The sequence below is a fragment of the Otolemur garnettii genome, unplaced genomic scaffold (genome assembly GCF_000181295.1).
Source record: "Otolemur garnettii isolate 467f Iridium unplaced genomic scaffold, OtoGar3 scaffold00023, whole genome shotgun sequence".
NCBI classification, from domain to species: domain Eukaryota; kingdom Metazoa; phylum Chordata; class Mammalia; order Primates; family Galagidae; genus Otolemur; species Otolemur garnettii.
Window position 1 is genome coordinate 10,417,169 of NW_003852418.1, and position 18,411 is coordinate 10,435,579.

An 18,411-nucleotide genomic window follows, 5' to 3' on the forward strand; every position below is an offset into this window, starting at 1 on the left:
CCCCACCATCTGGATCTAAAAATGACATTGGGTTGGGCTCACTGGTTCATTGGCTCATTGGCTGAAGACCTCAGACTGGTCTCAAACTCCTGGCCTTAAGTACCTCGCCTGCCGGGACCTCCCAAATCCTACGATTTGGGAGGATGGATGCCATGGTACTTAACCCAGAAAAACTAACAAACAGCTCTTGACCTCCCTTCAGAAGGCATAAACTAATCCTTAGAGCTGTTCTAAAAGCAGGTTCTAAGGCCAAGAGTTCGAGACCAGTCTGCACAACATAGCAAGATCCCATCTCTATAAAAATAAATAAGTAAACAAATAAATAAAATGGCATTTGTACAACATTCCACACAAAAGCAGAGTGCATACTCTTTCCAAAGGCACATGGAATGGTCACTAAGGTTGACCATATGCTGGTTCATAAGCTAAGTCTCAGTCAAATTCCAAACAGCAAAAACCCCACAGAACATATTCTCTGAGCACAACAGAATTAAATTTAAAAATCACTAAATAATAAGTTATCGAGATAAGCTCCAATACTCAGAAATCAATATAACTGGAATGACTCTCCCCACCCCACCATGAGTGTAAACGCAGACAACATCTGGCATAAATGTCTCCTGGGAAGAGAGCAGCCAAGCACCTGCTCCCTGGCCAGGTCTCGGCCCGATCCCTAGGTGGAGGAGGGCACCAAGGAGGACAGATACTCTGGGCTCATCCTCAACAATCCAATCAACAAATCATTTCAAGGGATCCCTGGTGGGATGTGTACCATGTGAGAGACCAGATCCTGCCAGGGAGGAAACTGCATCTCACCATATATCCCACCTGCCCCACCTCGCTCAAAATGAGCCAGAATTGAATCTACCGGCCTGGCAGCTCACCTCAGGGGCCATTCCAGGCAGGGTCAGTGAGGGAACAAATGGAACAGTGGTCAAGAACATGAACTTTTGAATCAGACAATCCTGAGTTCAAATTCACCATCAACCAATCTTAGCAGACAGAATCTGGAGATGATTCCCAAGATTCCTGCCCACTTGGTACATGGCCTGCAGGATCCCTTCCCATTTCACACAGATGGGACTATGAATGTGAATTTAGGCATGCTCAGGTCAGGATCTATAACTGTGAATAGGACATAGCATATAACAGAGATAAAAGGATTTTGCAGATATAATCAAGGTTCCAAATCACTTAACTCCAAATGGGCCTGATATAATCAGGTGAGGCTTTAAAAGAGGACTAAGGGGAAAAATGGCTGGGGGCGGGGCAAGACCCTGCCTGAAGGGAGATTCAAAACCCCTAAGCCACCTGCAGGCTGTAAAGGGAGAGGCCACTTGGCTCAGACCTCAGGGTGGCCTCTAGGAGGGAGGTAAGACAAATCACTGGCCAGCAAGAAAACAGGGACCTCAGCCCCACATCTCAGGGAGCTGAATTCTGCCAACAATGTAAAGCAGAGCCTGCCCCCAATCCCAGCCTCAGATGAAATCACAGCCCTGGCCAACACCTTGATGGTATCCTCATGAGACCCTGTGTCAACTGAGTCTGTACTGCTGGCCCAGAGAAACTCTGAGATAATAAACAGGGGCTGTTGAAGCCACTGAATTTGTGGTCATTTGTTAAGCAGCAACAGATTACTAATATAGCAACTCTGTGTGATCTCAGGCAAGTGACCTTCCCTCTCTGGACCTCAGTTTCCTCGTCTGCAAAACTATGAGGCTGCAAATCAAATAGGATGCAGGCCCAGCAAGTGGTGAGCAGTGTATTCTCTGCCCGTTCACGTCCCTGGAGAGATTTCACAGAGGAGGAATGGGAGGATTTTTGAGAAATTGACTTTTTTTTTCCTGCCCCTATCTCTGGGCGGGTACCCTGGAGAATAAAATAAACAGCATCTTCTAGTTCCAAATTACAACCATCCCATGGATGCTCTGGCACCCAGCTGCCTTCAGAGTGCAGAGACCACGTGTCTGGGGCAACGGTCCACTTGGTCCAAGCGAACTCAGTTGCTTGTTACAAGTCCCGGGAAGGATCTGAGGCAGCGTACTCAAGACAAGATGTGTTATGTAACTGTCCCAGGGCAGAAAGTAAGGAAATACTAATATGCAAAAACATAATTTTAAGAACAAACCATTACCGATTACTGGGACCTGACCATGTTCCAGGTACTGAGCCAAGTACCCTAACACATTTTACAGATGAGGAAACCAAGGCTCAGAAAGGAACAGCTCCTAACCCAACGTCACACAGCCACTGATTCAGACCCAGACAATCTAGCCAAGACCCCGAGCACTTGAGCACAAGGCCACACTACAGAAAACTCTCCTGTGTCAAATCCCCTCAAGCTGACCAGATGCGATGGCTGAGGCCTATAATCCTAGCCATGTGGGAGACTGAGGTGGGTGGACTGCTTGAACTCACAAGTTCCAGACCAGCCTGAGCAAGAGTGAGACCCCATCTTTAAAAAAAATAATAACTGGGAATTGTGGCAGGCACCTGTAGTCCCAGCTACTCTGGAGGCTAAGGCAAGGGAATCACTTGAGCCCAGGAGGTTGAGGTTGCTGTGAGCTACGATGCATACAGCACTCTACCTAGGGTGACAAAGTGAGACTCTGTCTCAAAAAAAAAAAAAAAAGAAAGAAAGAAAGAAAAAAATCCCAGAATACTGGACTATCATAGTCCCAAATCTACATGAAAGCCTGCACAAAAATACTTAGCAGTTAAGCAATTCAAAGCAATCATATCATGCAATAAAGCCAAGCATGTGTAGAGGAGAACCTTGGGGTTTTTCATTCAACAGATATTTAATGAGCATCTATCATGTGCCAGGCTTTGTTCTGGGTACCGGAGAGACAAAGTGAATAAAACAGATAAAAATCCCCAGCCTGACATTCCAGTGAAGGAGACAGACGATTAACCATAAATAAGTAAAATATCTAGTGTGTTAGCTAATGAAAAAATGATGCTAGGAAGGAAGATAAGGAGGGGTGTGTGGGGGGAGGGGTCAGAGGAGAGTTGGGAAAGAACTCCATGTCTGAGCAAAGGCCCGAAAGAGGGGAAGGAGTGAGCCACAGGGGTACTAGGAGAAGAGCATTCCAGACAGAGCAGGTAGAAGGGCCCTGGGGGTGTGCATGTTTACTGCATTTGAGAAAGGGTAAATGTGGTTGGGGAGGGGGTAAGGGGTTAGAGCAACAGGAGATTCTGGAAGTGGAGTGATGAGGATGGTTGCATATGTTTGTGAATATACACAAAACCACCGAATCGTACACCTTGGAAGGGTAAGGTTTATGGTGTATAAATCATACTTCAATCTTACAAACAGAAAAGAAAGAGTAATCAGGAGGAGGTGGGAGAGGCAACAAGGAGCAGATCCTGAAGGACGTTCCAGCCATTCTAAGGGCTTTGCCTTCACTGAGTGAGACGTAACTGACTGGGTTCTAATCAGATCCCTCTGACTCCCTAAGGAGAACAGAAGGCAAGAGTGTGATCAGAGGAGGTGATTACAACAGTCCTGGCCCTTCCTGGGCTGTGTGTCCCTGGGCAATCCACTTCACCTCTCTGTACCTGTTTTCCTCCCCCCATGAAGTGGGCCTGCAAAATACATCCCCAGAGGGCAGAAACGAGAGCTGATAGAGGGCAAAGTGTTACAAAGATGGTTAGAGGTGGAGGGTGGAGTCCAAGGTCCTGCCTAACAGTTTTTAATCATGCAAATTAGTTTCCTGAACAGAAAACAAGGGGTGCCTTCCTCTGTGTCAAGAAGCAGGACCTGCCTCACATTAAAAGCCCTCACAGCTCTGAGGTGGCCACCTTCACATCCTGTCCACATCCTGGTCACAGACAGGGGCCTCTCTGGGTGTGGTCAGTTCAGCCACCCTCCTTCAGGGCGCCTGCCCTAGTTACTTGCTCACAGAGTACCCACAGGGAAACTGAGACCCAGAGAGGGGACAGAACTGCCTTCCATATCACATGGGGGATAGCAACCTGGGAACAGGCAGGGGATCTGCCTGGAGGAGGAAAGGTGTGGTCACTCCCTCCTGGATGGGTGTCCAGGCTGGAGGGAGGAGGTGACAGCTGAGAGTTTGGAAAGAGCACTGCGCAGTCCTGCTTTTTGCATCATCAGCTGAACCACTCCACACCCCTACTGAAAACCCTCCAGGGGCTCCTCACGCAACAGGAGTAAGGCCCGGGCAGCCTGGCCTCTACCAACCATGCCAATTTCCTCTCCCCTACTCCCCCTTCCAGCTACCCTGAACTCTCACTGTTCCTCAAATAAGCCCTGTCCTGCCTCAGGGTCTTTGCACATGCTGCTCCCGCTACCTGGAACACCTGCTCCCAACTCTTTCCATAGGTGACTCCATCTCCTCCCTCAAGACTCAGCTCAAATGTCACCTCCTCGGAGAGGCCTTCCTTGACCATCCTATCTAAAGTAGACGCCACCATCCCTATCACCAACATACTCACATTGTATTTCCTTCTCTATGCATCCACTCCCCAGCTGTGTGAACTTTAGCAAGTTACTCAACCTCTCTGGGCCCTAGTTTCCCCATCTGCAAAATAGGTACAATGATGTATCAACCTCAGAAGATTGCAAGGGCTCAAAAAAAGATAATCCACCTTTCAGCCAGAGATGCCATCTTCCAATAATTCACCAAAATGACAAACACAAAGGGAAAGAAGAGAGGTACCCGATACGTGGCCTTTTAGAAAACATGGAGTTGTTCCTTTGGCCACATGTACGTGAATCTACAAGAAAGCTGATATTGCAGACATCAAGGGAATGGGTACTGTTCAAAAAGGCATGCCACACAGATGTTACAATGGCAAAACTGGAAGAGTCTACAGTGTCACCCAGCATGCTGTTGACATTGTTGTAAACAAGTTAAGGGCATGATTCTTGCCAATATGAATTAATGTTCATATTGAGCATATTAAGCACCCTAAGAGCTGAGAGAGCTTCCTGAAACCCATAAAGGAAAATGATCAATAAAAGAAGGAAGCCAAAGAGAAAGGTACCTGGGCTCAACTGAAGTGCCAGCCTGCTCCACCCAGAGAAGCCCACTTTGTGAGAACCAACGGAAAGGAACCTGAGCGCCTGGAACCCATTGCCTATGAATTCATGGCATAATAGGCATAAACATAGCACACAGGAGAACCAACGGAACCGTGATATTAAGTGCTGGAACTGATTTATTCCCCATGAATTCATGGCATAATAGGTGTACAGCAGAGCACACAAGATAACCAACAGACCCCATGTAACAGTGATATAAAGTGCTAGAACCTACTCCCCATGAATTCATGGCATAATAGTCATACAAAGCTTTGTCACAGGCTCGGCGCCTATAGCTCAACCGGCTAAGGCGCCAGCCACGTACACCTAAGGTGGCGGGTTCGAATCCCCAGCCCGGACCCGCCAAACAACAATGACGGCTGCAACCAAAAAATGGCCGGGCGTTGTGGCGGGCTCCTGTGGTCCCAGCTACTTGGGAGGCGGAGGCAGGAGACTCGCTTGAGCCCAGGAGTTGGAGGTTGCTGTGAGCTGTAATGCCACGGCACTCTGCCCAGGGGGACAGCTTGAGGCTCTGTCTAAAAAAAAAAAAAAAAAAAAAAAAAGCTTTGTCACATTCAATGGCAAGGCGCCCGCCTCCCTGAGCTACTGGAACCTTTTCCCTATGAATTTATGGCATAATAGATATTAAAAATAACAGCCTACTTTAAAAAAGATAATCCACACAAAGCACTTAGCTCAGTGCCTGGCACACAGTAGGGCTGTAGTTCATGTTATAATCATGACAACTCTTGTCCTTTTCACAAGTGGTCTCTTTTTGTGTTGCCCGAACATTCCCTGAGGGCAGAGAACTTGTCCATCCCATTCCTGCCAAATGCTTGCACTCAGTACAGTGCCTGATGAGAGTGCACATACGGAGTAAATAAGTAGACAACTTATAGCATTGATCGCCCCCACCCTGCCCTGGCTTCAATTCTCCTGAGAAAAGCCCCTCATAGAAGCCACCCCCCGCTCCAGAGCAAGAGGGCAAGTCCTCAGGTCCTGGTCTTGTCAGCCTGAAACAACCTCTCCTCTCCTGGCCCAGAACGAAGGGATCATCTGTCAGTTCCACACTGGGAAAGGAACCAGGTAAACACAGATTGAGTGTCTAACCACAAGAGAAGAGGAGTAGACAGATTCCCTCCTGGGCCTCCCAGAGCCAAGAAAATAAAATCTACACGGAGGCTGGGCACAGTGGCTCACACTTGTAATCCCAGCGCTGTGGGAGGCTAGGGCAGGAGGATTACTTGAGGCCTGGAGTTTATGACCAGCCTTAAGACCATAGCAGGACTCCATCCCTGCAAAAAAAAAAAAATTTTTTTTTGAGACAAAGTCTCACTTTATTGCCCCAGGCTAGAGTGCCATGGCATCAGCCTAGCTCACAGCAACCTCAAACTCCTGGGTTCAGCCTCCCAACTGGCTGGGACTATAGACTCCCACCACAACATCCAGCTAATTTTTTCTATTTTTAGTAGAGACGGGCTCCTGTTTTTGCTCAGGTTAGTTTTGAACTCCTGAACTCAAGGGATCCTCCCACCTCAGCCTCCCAGAGGGGTAGGATTACAGGCGTGAGCCACAGCACCCAGCTATCTATGAAAAACTTTTTTTACATTAGCTAGGCGGTGGTTCATGCCCAGCTACTCAGGAGGCTGGGGGGGGGGGGTCATTTGAGCACAGGGGATTGAGGGTGCAGTGAGCTATAATCACATCACTGCACTCAAGCCTGGTTGATAGAATGTGACCACATCTCAAAAAAACAAAAAAAATTATTTTTACATATGTATATAAATAAAATCTCCCCACATGGAGCGGTGAGGCCAGAAGGCTCCCCTTCTTCGTTGGTGCTTCCTCATGGAGAAGGGATGAGCCTGCAGTGGGCCTTGGGGTGAACCCTGACTTTTTCTCTGCACTCAGCCCAGCCACCCACTTTCCACAGACTGTTGCTCTCACTCCTATGAGGGCTGGGAGCATCCCCATTTTGCTGATGAAGAAACCAGGGCCCAAAGAGGCAAAGGGACATAGCCAAGGTCATGCAGAGGCAGAGCAGGATCTGAACTCAGGCCACCATATTCTAGAGTCTGTGGAAGAGCCCAAGGCACACACTGCTAGAAGGAAAAGCAGACAGCAGCTTGCTACTTGCATGAACACACACCGATCCTGTATATTTCAACAAAGGCATGTAAGTGCCCCAAAACAATCTGGAAACAGAGTTGGCAGCCAGAGGAGATTTCAGCCCAGTGCTTCTCAGCTGGGGGGTATCCTACGTGCCTACGATAGTTGGCAATGTCTGGAGATATTTTTGATTGTCCCCTCTGGGGAAGGGGATGCTTCTGGTATCTAGTGGGTAAAGACCAAGGATGCTTCTAAACACTCTACAATACACAGGAAAGCTCAACAAAAAAGAATGATCAGTCCTAACGTGTCCACAGGACTAAGGATCAGGAGAGGAGTGGGATGTACCCCATATCACCTTCCAGAAATGCCTTCTGTAGGACCTTTAGGAGGGACCTTTTATGCTGGTTAAAACGTGAATCCCCAGAAAAGGATGGGGGCCACTGAGCCCTCTCCCCAAGTCCCTGCACTGTGGATGCCCTAAATCAGTGTCCATATCCCCTCCGTGGGCTCATCTCACCAGCAAAACAAGGAGATGGAGACCCAATGACCTGCCTGGCTTCCTTTCAGATTCTCTGGGGCGAGACAGAATAACCTAACCTCTCCTAACCTCTAGGGCAAGAATCAGCTCTGACCTGGCCCTGTACCCGGAATATGAGGCCAGCACAGCCCACCCCATCGCCCACCTCCCACCAGGATTCTGGAGAGCCCATGCCTTTGGAAAAGAAGTCACCAAAACTGGAGAGGTGGGGTTATCTTGCAGCCAGGCATGACCTGCTTTGCTTCGAAGATTTAACTAGTGCAAAACCTTTCAGAAAGGGGGCACGAGGCCTTCAGTCAAAAACGTTTTCAGCCTACTGTGTGATAAAGGAGGATACTCTCCAAGAAAGAGGTGCCCTGAAGTCCTAAAAGCCAGGGACAGCAACCCCATCCAACTCTTTTAAAAGGGATAGTTCAATGGTTACCATGGCAAACACCAGAGTAATAGTAGATGGGCTTCCAGTATCTGAAGAACATGATCATTCAAAAGCACTAATTCTATCATCTCCATTGGGTTGTCCTTCTTGAAAGGCCAAGGACCATGTCTGCCCTAAAACACTGCCTGGAATACACAGCACGTGTTCCATTAATACCTGAGAAAAGCAGTCTAACAACACCTTTATGGTTTCACCTGTACTTAGCTCTGCTTACCACACCCCAAAAGTGGGGCCCATCTCACTCCTGACATAGATTTTAATCATCAAAAGATTTTCAGTAAGGGCCAGGCGCAGTGGCTCATGCTGTAATCCTTGCACTCTGGGAGGCCGAGGTGGATGGATTGCTTGAGCTTACAGGATCGAGACCAGTCTGAACAACAGCAAGACTCCGCCTTTAAAAACAGCCAGGTGTTGTGGCTCGCGCCTGTAGTCCCAGCTACTTGGAAGGTTGAGACAAAAGAATCACTTGAGGCCAAGAGTTTGAGGTTGCTGTAAGCTATGACACCACAGCACTCTACCAAAGGCAACAAAGTGAGACTCAGAAAAAAAAAAAAAAAATTTTTTTCACTGACTTCCAGATGACATTCAGCCCAATACAAGGTGGCCTGGCCCAGGCTACCCGAACTTTTTGGACTTTTTGGCCTAATTCTTACCCACTTGAACAGCCCAGAGGTCTCAGAAAGGCAACAATTTTGCATACAAATCCAGCATCACACTGGAACAATTCCAGGTAGTGGTGAAGAACTTGGGCCATGCTGCCAGACCGCCCAGGTTCAAACACCGGCTCTGTCAGGCTGTGTGATCTCAGGAAACTGACTTGGCCTCTCTGTGTCTTTCACTTGTAAAATGGGAAGCATAAGAATACCTGCAGCTTTTGAGTTAATACATAAGGAAGCTTTACACAGGGCATGCAAATGTATAAGTATTAGCAAGTTACTGTTACTATTATTGTTGCATCCAGTAACTATGCTGAAAATACAATTCTTTCTGTCAGAATTTTTTTAAATACTATATTTGCATATACGAACACATAATTTTATATGAAAAAGGTGTTACAAAAGGGACTTCTTAGTACATATTTTTGCCTTTTTATCTTTCTGGTTGCTTTTTTCTACAACCTTTTCTCCCAGCTCCCATAACCTTATACATACATACATACATTACGGTTACTGTTTATTTTCCAAAAGCAGAATTGTGCTATATCTACTTCTTAGCATCCCACTTTTCATAAGACGACAACGTGAAAATCCCCCCCAAGTCCTGGAGAGGTCACTCTGTCTATCTCATCAATGACTGCAGAATCAAAGGTGGCCCCACCCCCTGCCACCACAACCCTCCCCCCCCCACCCCAAGCACATCTCCCTAGTATGAGACTAGAAGTACAGAATCTTTCAAAAAACAAAAAATAGTGACAACACAAAACCACAGTTTCTTGTTTGGCAAGCAGAGCTCCAATGAGAAGAAAAACTTTGGTCTCCTTCCTCCAAAAAGCAGAAGCACAGCAAGCATTCTGAGTGCTTTCTGTCCACAATCTCTGTTCCTCAGAGACCCCAGCAGATTCAGGGCAGACCCTCCCCACCCCTGGTGCCTAGGAGTGGCAGGTCTCTGTCCTCAGCCAAGGGGAGCCTTCCAGAAAGCTGCTGACCAACCCCCTGCCAAGGGTCTCTCTGCCCAACCATCTAGACTCCCTCTCACTCTCCATCACAGCCCAACTGGTCCACCCCTCAGAGAAGCCACTGGCACCTGTTCCTGAGGTCCCTCCCTTTGCAGGCAGAGACTCTGAGCCAATCCAATCAAGAGGCAGGTGGGCCCATGGCTTACTCAGGCCTTGGGAGCCTTTGAGCCCCAAAGAGAGAATCCCATTGCTGCATATCCCCCAAAAAGCCACCACAGCATTCCAAGCACCCAATGTTCCTGGCACCGTTCTAAGACATTTAACCTCAGTTTCATCCAAGTTTCATGACATCTCTGTGACACAGGTGCTATATACTATGCCCATTGTAAAGACTGTAAAGATAGGGAAACTGAGGCACAGAGTAAGTCAGTGACCTGTTCAGGATCACCTACAGTTGGTGTGGGGGAAAGCCAGGATCTGAACACCAGCAGATCCAGAGCTCCACTCAACCCACACACCATGAGCAGACCCGAAACACGGAGAAGGAACCTGGCAGCTGCCACTTCCATTCTTCCACAGTTCTGCCCATTCTGCAGAAGAAAGAACAGAAGTCACAAAGGGGAAGTAACAGGAGGAAGTTACGGGGCACAGAGCCCTGGGTTCAAATCCCAGTTCTGCCACCTTAAAAAATCATGTACCAAGCCCTTACTTTATGAGCCAGAGGCAACCTGCAAAGTAGCTGGTGACATGAGTTCTGGGGTCAGGGAACCCAAAATCAAATCTTCCCCATGCTGTCTACATGACCAGGGCCGCTCACTTAAACACACTTTGCCTTCATTTCCTCACCTGTTAACGAAATGATAACAGCAGTGCCCCCTTCATAGAGGAGACTTAAGGAATTGACACATGGAAAGTACTTAGAATGGTAAATGATAAAAATGATTGTCATCACTTTCACCATGATGAACACAGTGCAAGAGGATGGCTAGGACTTGTAAATACAAGGCTCCAAGTCAAAAACCTGGGCGCTGTCTCCCACAACTTCTGTGATGTTCTCCAAGATAGATCCAGCATCTCAACAAGAGGGAGGTCCTTGCCTTTCCATAATTCTTTAATATTAAACACATACAAAACACCAAATGCACAGGACCCCTTGGAGATGGGGCAGGGGATGCAATCTAGTTAATGAAAGAGATGGGAAAAGATGGGGAGATTCTAGAGCAGCGGTTCTCGACCCACAGGAACTGTATTAAAGGGTCGCAGCATTAGGAAGGTTAAGAACCACTGTTCTAGAGGAACCACAAAGCCCCAGGCCTGGAACCAAACAAAACCACTAGTTCCTGCAGCCGGAGTTTAGAGGGTCAAAAGGAAACTCACTCAGAGCTCCTGTCCTCCTTTCACTGTTGCCTGGGACCACACTTCCTCCAGGAAGCCCTCCCTGATTACCCCTGGTCTCTGAATCCTGAAATATCATAACCCTAATCACCTGTACTACTTGTTTAAAACAAATAATAACAATAGCCAGTATTTATATACCTTAATACCTGTCAGACACTGTTCTACATGCTTTATATCAACTTATATCTCACTTATCCTTTTTTTAATAATCTGTACAATAGGATCTATTATCATCTCCCATTTTACAAATGAGGAAAAGTAAGCCTCAAAAAGGTTAGGCCACACACCCAAGGTCACAAGTACAAGTACTTAACCCTGAGCAGTCTGAGTCCAGAGCCCAGCCTTGCACTTGGATTCTTTTTTTAAAAATAAATGCCCATTTTTGTCACCCTTGACTAGACTCTCCTCTCCTCAAAGGCAGGAGCCAGACCTGGCTTCTCAGCATCCCCCACAATGCTCAGCCTATCACAAAGGCTTCCTTTCCACTGGCTGACAGCACCTTTAAACCTGGGACACAGGAAGGCCAGTGCTATCCCTTAAGGCCTACCTCCACCATAAGGAATTAAAAGCAAAGAGGGATTACCGTGCATTCTTCCAAGCCAGGAGGCAGCGGGGAAAATCCCTTAGCAAGTACAAAGGCTGGGAAGAGAGAGTGGGAAGACAGAAGAAAATCACAACCTGCAGGCTGCCAGCCTCGCTGCCATGGAAAGCCTTGGTAATTAGCAGTTCCAGAAGCTCTAAGCCCCGGGTTTTCAAAACTAACAGGCCTTCCTTGGGTTGTTTAGGGGCCACTGCTCACGAAGCAGGACAAGAGAGGACTCCTGTGGCTCACAAATGAGGTATGGCTGGTCAGGTTACACAATCAATCCATTTCTGTCGCCGGCTTGGGGACACACAAAAGGACAAGGCAGAAAGGAAATCTGGATCCCCCTCCTCTTATTTTACAGGTAGGGAAACTGAGGTCAGGACAAGTGGCATGAATGGTCCAAGACTCATGTCAAAGACAGAACGAAGTCATCTCAAAACTAACACATCAACAAACAATAACCAAAAAAAAAAAAAACTTTGATGCGCTCAGCATATTAAAAGTGTCAGAAGACAATGTGGAAGTAGAAAAATCTTGTTTTTCTGTTTCTTTAACCCTAAGAATGGTTGACTCCAATCAATTTCCATTATTCCAGCTTCCTCTAACTCAACACGTGGACGATTTAAAACCACAGCTAACTCAAACACAATCCGTATCTTTTCTGAAATAAACCACACCATCTAGGGCAGGGGCGTAGGAGGGAGAGGTATATTTTCTTTCCTATTAATATAAAAATTGGTTTGTGTTTCCTGTTTCTCTTCCAGACTGGGTAGCAGGGAGTGGCTCAGAAGGAGAAGTGAGGAGTTCGGTAGAATTTGACATTGCTCAAAGATACCAGGGCTGTCTGCATCTTTAATTCAGAAACTGCCAGCTTCAAGCTGAGCGGATGCCTTGCCCCCGCCCCCCTCCCCGAAATGGTGAGAGAGGAAGAGATAGGAAAGAGAGCCAACCTTTCCTTATTCTTACAGGCTTTTCTAGAAAGGTACTTTGGCCAAATGGTTGTCAATGCCTTCGCACAACCCCCTCCCTCCACCCCCCTACCCTACGCACCCCTCCTTTCACAGGGAGAAGGGCTCCTGGGTTCTCTTCTCCCTTGTTAGAATTCACATCTCATGCAGCCTCAACTACATCCCTAAGTCACTGAGAGCCCCAGAAGATCCCAGTCACCCCCTTTATCCCAGAAACTGCGAGCAGCAGAGCCTGGCTCTAAGGGTCTCTGAAAGAGCCACCCCCGCACCAGCTCTTCCAGAAACAGGATTAAAAGACTTCCTCGAGCAGGGAAGAGGAGTAAATGAGGTCCCAGCAGGAGGCATGGAGATTAAAGCCCCAGAGTCTCCTAACTTCCATCCAAGGCTCTATCTCTGTCCCACCCCCACCACCCTGTAGCCAGTTTTCTCACTTCCTAGGAGAGTAAGGAAGTGGCCCCTTTCTCTCTCACAGAAAGAAAATAAAAATACAGCATAAAATAAGTGTTTAGAGCAGCTGCTGGGACTGCTCTAGTGCAAAGTCCAGTGTCCCCACTTAACCAACTGTGTGATCCTGGGCAAGTTACTCAGCCTCTCTGGAGCTAAACTCTCCCAATCTAAAAAATGGGAGAAATTCGAGTCCCTACCTCAAGGGCCACTTGTGAAGGTTAAGCCTCTAATCAATGACACATGTAAAGTACCTGGCACACAGCAAGAGCTCAGTTGTTACTTCACAAAGCCTAAGGCTGTGGTTTTGCAACTTGGCGACTGAGGGGGAGGGGAAGTTAGAAAGCCTGTACTGTTGAGACGTGTGTTCGAAACCCACTCTCCTCGAGTCTACCTTGGGGTTTTGTCAATTCCCATCCTCCTCTGGGCTTTGGGTTTTATCCTACGCAACTCAACGTGGAGAGTCGCTAGGCTCTACGATTGCTAAAGTCTGTCGGAGATGAGTAGTCGCTGGTACACCAGGCGGCGAAGTTGCTCCGGGGAAAAAGATGCCAAGGAGCGAAAGCTCCGGGAGTCTGGGTTCCAGACCCCTGCCTCACGGATGTAACTAATTTTAAAACTATTTGAAAGGAGGGGAGGGGGAAGAAAAGACAAAAGGGCAGCGCGCGCCGTGGGGAGCAACAGAGTGCAGGAGACCCCGGGTTACAGCTGGACCGCGGGCCGCCCAGAGAAGCGACAACATAGCACTGGAGGAGCCAGGATTTCCTACACTTCTTGGCGCGCCCCGTGGGGCGCCCTCAAGGCAACTCTACACCCCCCGGGAACCGCGGCCACAGGTAGTGGGACATCAGCTGGGCTAGCGGCGGAGCGAAGGCTGCCCCCGCGCTCCCTGGCCGACACTCACCGACTGCAAGAAACGCAAGGTGCCCACGTAGTCCCTCTCAGTGCCCAAGATCTCGTTGAGGACGCAGAGGCGGAGGCGCAGCTGGCGCTCTGATTCCCGGGCGGCCGCGCACTGGCTGGAGCTGGGCGCAGAGGCGCCGGGGGTCCGGGAGTCCGGATGGGCACCGTCCCCTACCCCGTCGCCGCTAGGGTCGCTGCAGCCGCTGCTGCTGGGCACCTCCATTCTAGTGCAGCCGCGCGGCGTTGACTCCTTCCCCCGCTCGGAGGTCGCGCCGAACGGCGACTCAGGAGTCCAGGCGCCCCATCCCGGACGGGGCGCGCCGGCGGGCCGGGCTCAGCGGCGGGCCGGGAGCTTGACGCGGCGGGCGGGACCGGGGGGCGGGTGGCCCGGGCCGGGGGCGGAGGCAGCCTGCGGAGGCTGGACCAGGGGAGGGAGGGGGCTGGCCTTCGGGGCTCCCAGACGGCTGGCCGGGCCGCCGCCCCCGCCCCCTCCGCCAAGGGAGCGTCTGCCAAGTGCCACGCCGCTCTCGGCCGCAGAGGCGCTCCGCGCGCGCACGGGGCCCCTAGAGACGCGCCGCGGCGCCCGGCGCCTACGTCGGAAGGTTAGCGCGGCCAGGGCGGGAACCCTCCGGAAGGGGCTCCCGGGCGCCGAGAGGTCCCCGAGCAGCGTGCGCGCCGTGTGGAGCGCACCGACTCTGCGCCCTGACGCGTGGCGCCCCCCACTCTCGCGGGCTGCGCCGCTCCCACCCCTACACACGCGACACTGCCGCGCGCAGACACACGCACGCAGGTCCGGCCGCCGGCTGCCGCTCTCGGCCGAGTAAACAGCGGGTCGGAAAAGCGGCGGAGCCGCTCAGGAGCAAGCCCGCCCTGCCATGCGCGCCCCCGCCGGCCCCGGGAAGAAAGAGGGGCGGCCCCTGCCGGGCCCTGTGGGTGCCCTCGGGCACTGCTACGACCTTGGGAAGAAATATGCCTGGCTCGGGCTTGCTCTCACTTTTCTCTTTTTTCTTTCCTCCCTTTCTTTTTCGTTCTCAACTTCTTTGCCACATGACCCTCCCCTTTCCACCTTTCCCGGAAGAAATTATTACTTGCTCTGGAGTTATTAATCAAGTGGCAGGTGCCATGCCCCTGCTCCCCCTTACATCTACAGACACACAGCTCCTAGTCCAGGCTGCATGGTGTGACCTTGGTAATCATTGAGCCGCTTGACAAATGTCCTTACCTGCCTCACAGGAAGGTATGGAGAGGTGAGGGGGTTCTGGGGCCTAGAGTCAGCTGCCCGGGTTCGAGGCCCAGCTCCTCACGCATTGAATGACCTTGGCTTTCCTTGCCTGTGTTTTTTTTTTCATCAATGAGAATAAAAATGGTACCTCGTCATAGGGTCCTGCACAGGGTTTTGTGTTAATCCATGGGAAGTACTTGGAACAGTACCCAGCACCTAGAAAGTTCTCGGTAAACATTTATTACTGTTGCACGTGTAAACTGTCATTTTGGCCTCGTCCCACTGGCTAACTTACCCACATAACCCCTAATCCACTCTTATTGCCAGACCAGCGACTGTGTTGTCTCTGCAATGGATTAGTTGATTCATACAATCTCCTCCTTTAGACTATAATCATTTGGGGGGGCAGGAATATTGTTGCATATTTAATTTCTGTTCCAAAGTCCTAGGACTGTTCTCCCATTGGCCTTTGGGTAAATAGGGGTGAGAATGGGGTGGCTTCTGCCCTCTCAGAACTCTGTTTATTTGGGATCGTGGACACACGATGACATCTGATCTGTTCCTCCATGGATAAATAGGTTCTCCAGGGCAGGAAGAAAAGGATGTGAGGTAAGTGAGCCTGTCAGGTTTGGATAGTGGAGTCATTTGGGCCCAAAAGGCAGCTGTCTTTTTGTTTCTGGGTTTCTGACAAAATAGTAACAGTGCCTGGAGTAGCTCTGCATGTGACTTTAGACTGATCACAGCACACCTCTCTGAGCTGAGCCTTAGTTGTCTGGTCTTTATTTTAATCCTTTCCACCACAAGTACAGAGCATAGTGGGAGGAACATACATAGGCTTGTATTTGTATCCCAGCTTCACATGTAACTGGCTGGGCGACTTTGGCCAAGACGGAGATGATTCATTTCCCAGGGCCTCAGTTGTCTAATCTGTAAAATGGGAGTCTTTGTGAGAGCAAAATGCACATTAAGGCAGTTTCTCTACCTCGGGACTATTGATATTTGGGATCAGATAATTCTTTGTTGTGGGAAGGCCTTCCCGTGCATTGCCGGAGATTTAGCAGTATCCCATACCTACTAGATGCCAGTAGCACTCCCTCCCTAATTGTGAGGACCAAAGATGCCTCCCAACATTGCCAACATCCCCTGGGTGACAGAATCAGCCCCATTTGAAAGCCACTGATACAAGATAGTTGGCACACAGTAGGTGCTCAACAAATGTTATTTTCCCCTTCTCAACCCTTGGCCAAGAAAAATTATCTTTAATCTTAATTTTAAACTCAAATCCCATGTTTCACCAAAGAATTGGCCCTGCCTAGGAAACATTTCCACATTACTAATGGAGCCCATCCCTGGCCCGCTCCCATGTCTTAGACCTTCTGTTACTTTCTCAGATTCCTTTGGGATATTTCTCCCCCTCCATCCCCATCCACAGTGATAACAATGGCACTGAAAAATGATACAGCTTTAAATGGGGTATTTAAGCTCTCTGTGCTTATCTGTGAACTGAGGACCCACGTCATAGGTTGTTGCAGGATTCCTGAGTAAATACACAGAAGGTGCTTAGAAGAAGGTACATAGTAAATGCTCAGTGAGTGAAGGCTTTCATTTATTCATCTCATGGACTGAATACTGCATTAGTTTGCATCTGGCTCCAAGGAGGAGGGGAAAAATGGGCTTAAAACCTGAGGACATTATTGACTGAGGCCCAGAGGAGGTTGGTTCCTAAGGCTGGCTCAGGACTTGATGTCATTGTGGCAACCTTGACACTGTTAACCTTCACCCTGGTGGCTTTTTCTCCCAAGGTTGGGCCTCAGTATCACAAAATGGCTGCTGAAACAGAAACATCACCTCCACACAACAACTTGAAAGCCAAGAAGGACAAAAGGGATTCTTTTTCCTCCTTGCCTTTTCTTTCATGGGGAAAAAACTTAAGTTCCCACCCCCAGCAGATCAGAGCTGGGTCAAATTACCATCCTTGAAGAGTGCCTGACAAAGATTGCCACCATCAGACTGGGTGCACTGGCTCATGCCTGTAATCCTAGCATTCTTAGAGGCCAAGGTGAGTGGATCCCTGGAGGTCAGAAGTTTGAGACCAACCTGAACAAGAGCGAGACTCAGTCTCTACCAAAGACAGAAAAAGTTAGCTGGGCATGGTAGCTAGCACGTGCCAGCAACTAGGTGGGCAGGAGGATCGCTTGAGCCCAAGAATTGCAATGAACTATGATGAGGCCACTGCATTCCACCTTGGGTGACAGAGCAAGATTCTGTCTAAAAGAAAAAAAAAAATGGCCACTATCAGCTCAAAACATCCTGCTTCATTCCCTGGCACATGGCTGCCTGGACAACTTGGGGTTCTATTGTGAAGAGAGAAGGGGAGCTAGTGTGGGTAGGCAACTAAAAGTGTCTGCCATCTGCTCCTACTGTGTGCAGGGCACTGAGTGAGGTGCTGAGGCTACTGAAATGAACAAACAAGTCTCAGGCCCTTGTGGAGCCAGCCTTTTTCAGCAAAGGGGATAGAGGATGATGAATTCAGCAAAGACAGGCAGCAAATTCCTTCCCTCATTCACTCAACAAGTGTGTCCCAAGGGCACACTACTATGCTCCAGGCTGGAATACTCCTGGACAGATGAAGTCCCTGCCTTCCTGGCATATCCAGTCCAAAGCAGGGGGAGAACGACAATCATCAAATAAGCAATAAATAAACAAGATCCATTCAGCTTCTCTAAGGCCGGCAAGGGATGGGCCTGGGAAACCAGAGTTGGTTGGTGGCGCCTCAGGGACTCTGCCTCAGGTCACTGCCCACCCCAGGTCTCGTGACTCACACAGGGCACACTCAGCCTTGGCGGGATCAGTGGGGACTCCCTTGGCTCAGGGCCTGGCTGCCTCCCAGCTCATCTTGGCACAGGCTGACTCACTGTACCGAACATGACTAAGCAATCATGACCTGGGGGAGATTTTCTTTTCCTATCCCCGGGTCAACCTTGACCTCTCCTCCATTCTTCTGCATCCCGCCCACCCATTCTCTATCTAGTAGGTATATCCAGTGGGGACCCATTAGGTCCTATGCACGTGTCTCAGAGCAGGGCCTAAAACAATGCGTAGCTGGGTAAATTTGCCAAAAGAACGGGGAGAATAAAAAAAC

At 49.4% G+C, this 18,411-nt stretch overlaps 1 protein-coding gene across 1 annotated transcript in view; it reads right to left on the reverse strand.

Moving 5' to 3' along the window:
- PREX1 (phosphatidylinositol-3,4,5-trisphosphate dependent Rac exchange factor 1) overlaps positions 1–14,303 on the reverse strand; it is a 191,233-nt gene extending 176,930 nt beyond the window's left edge. Inside the window, exon 1 of the mRNA XM_003787681.3 lies at positions 14,049–14,303. Coding sequence (XP_003787729.1) covers positions 14,049–14,270 — 222 coding nt within the window. The 5' untranslated portion in view covers positions 14,271–14,303. The remainder of the gene's footprint in view (positions 1–14,048) is intronic.
- Positions 14,304–18,411: the final 4,108 nt, after the last annotated feature.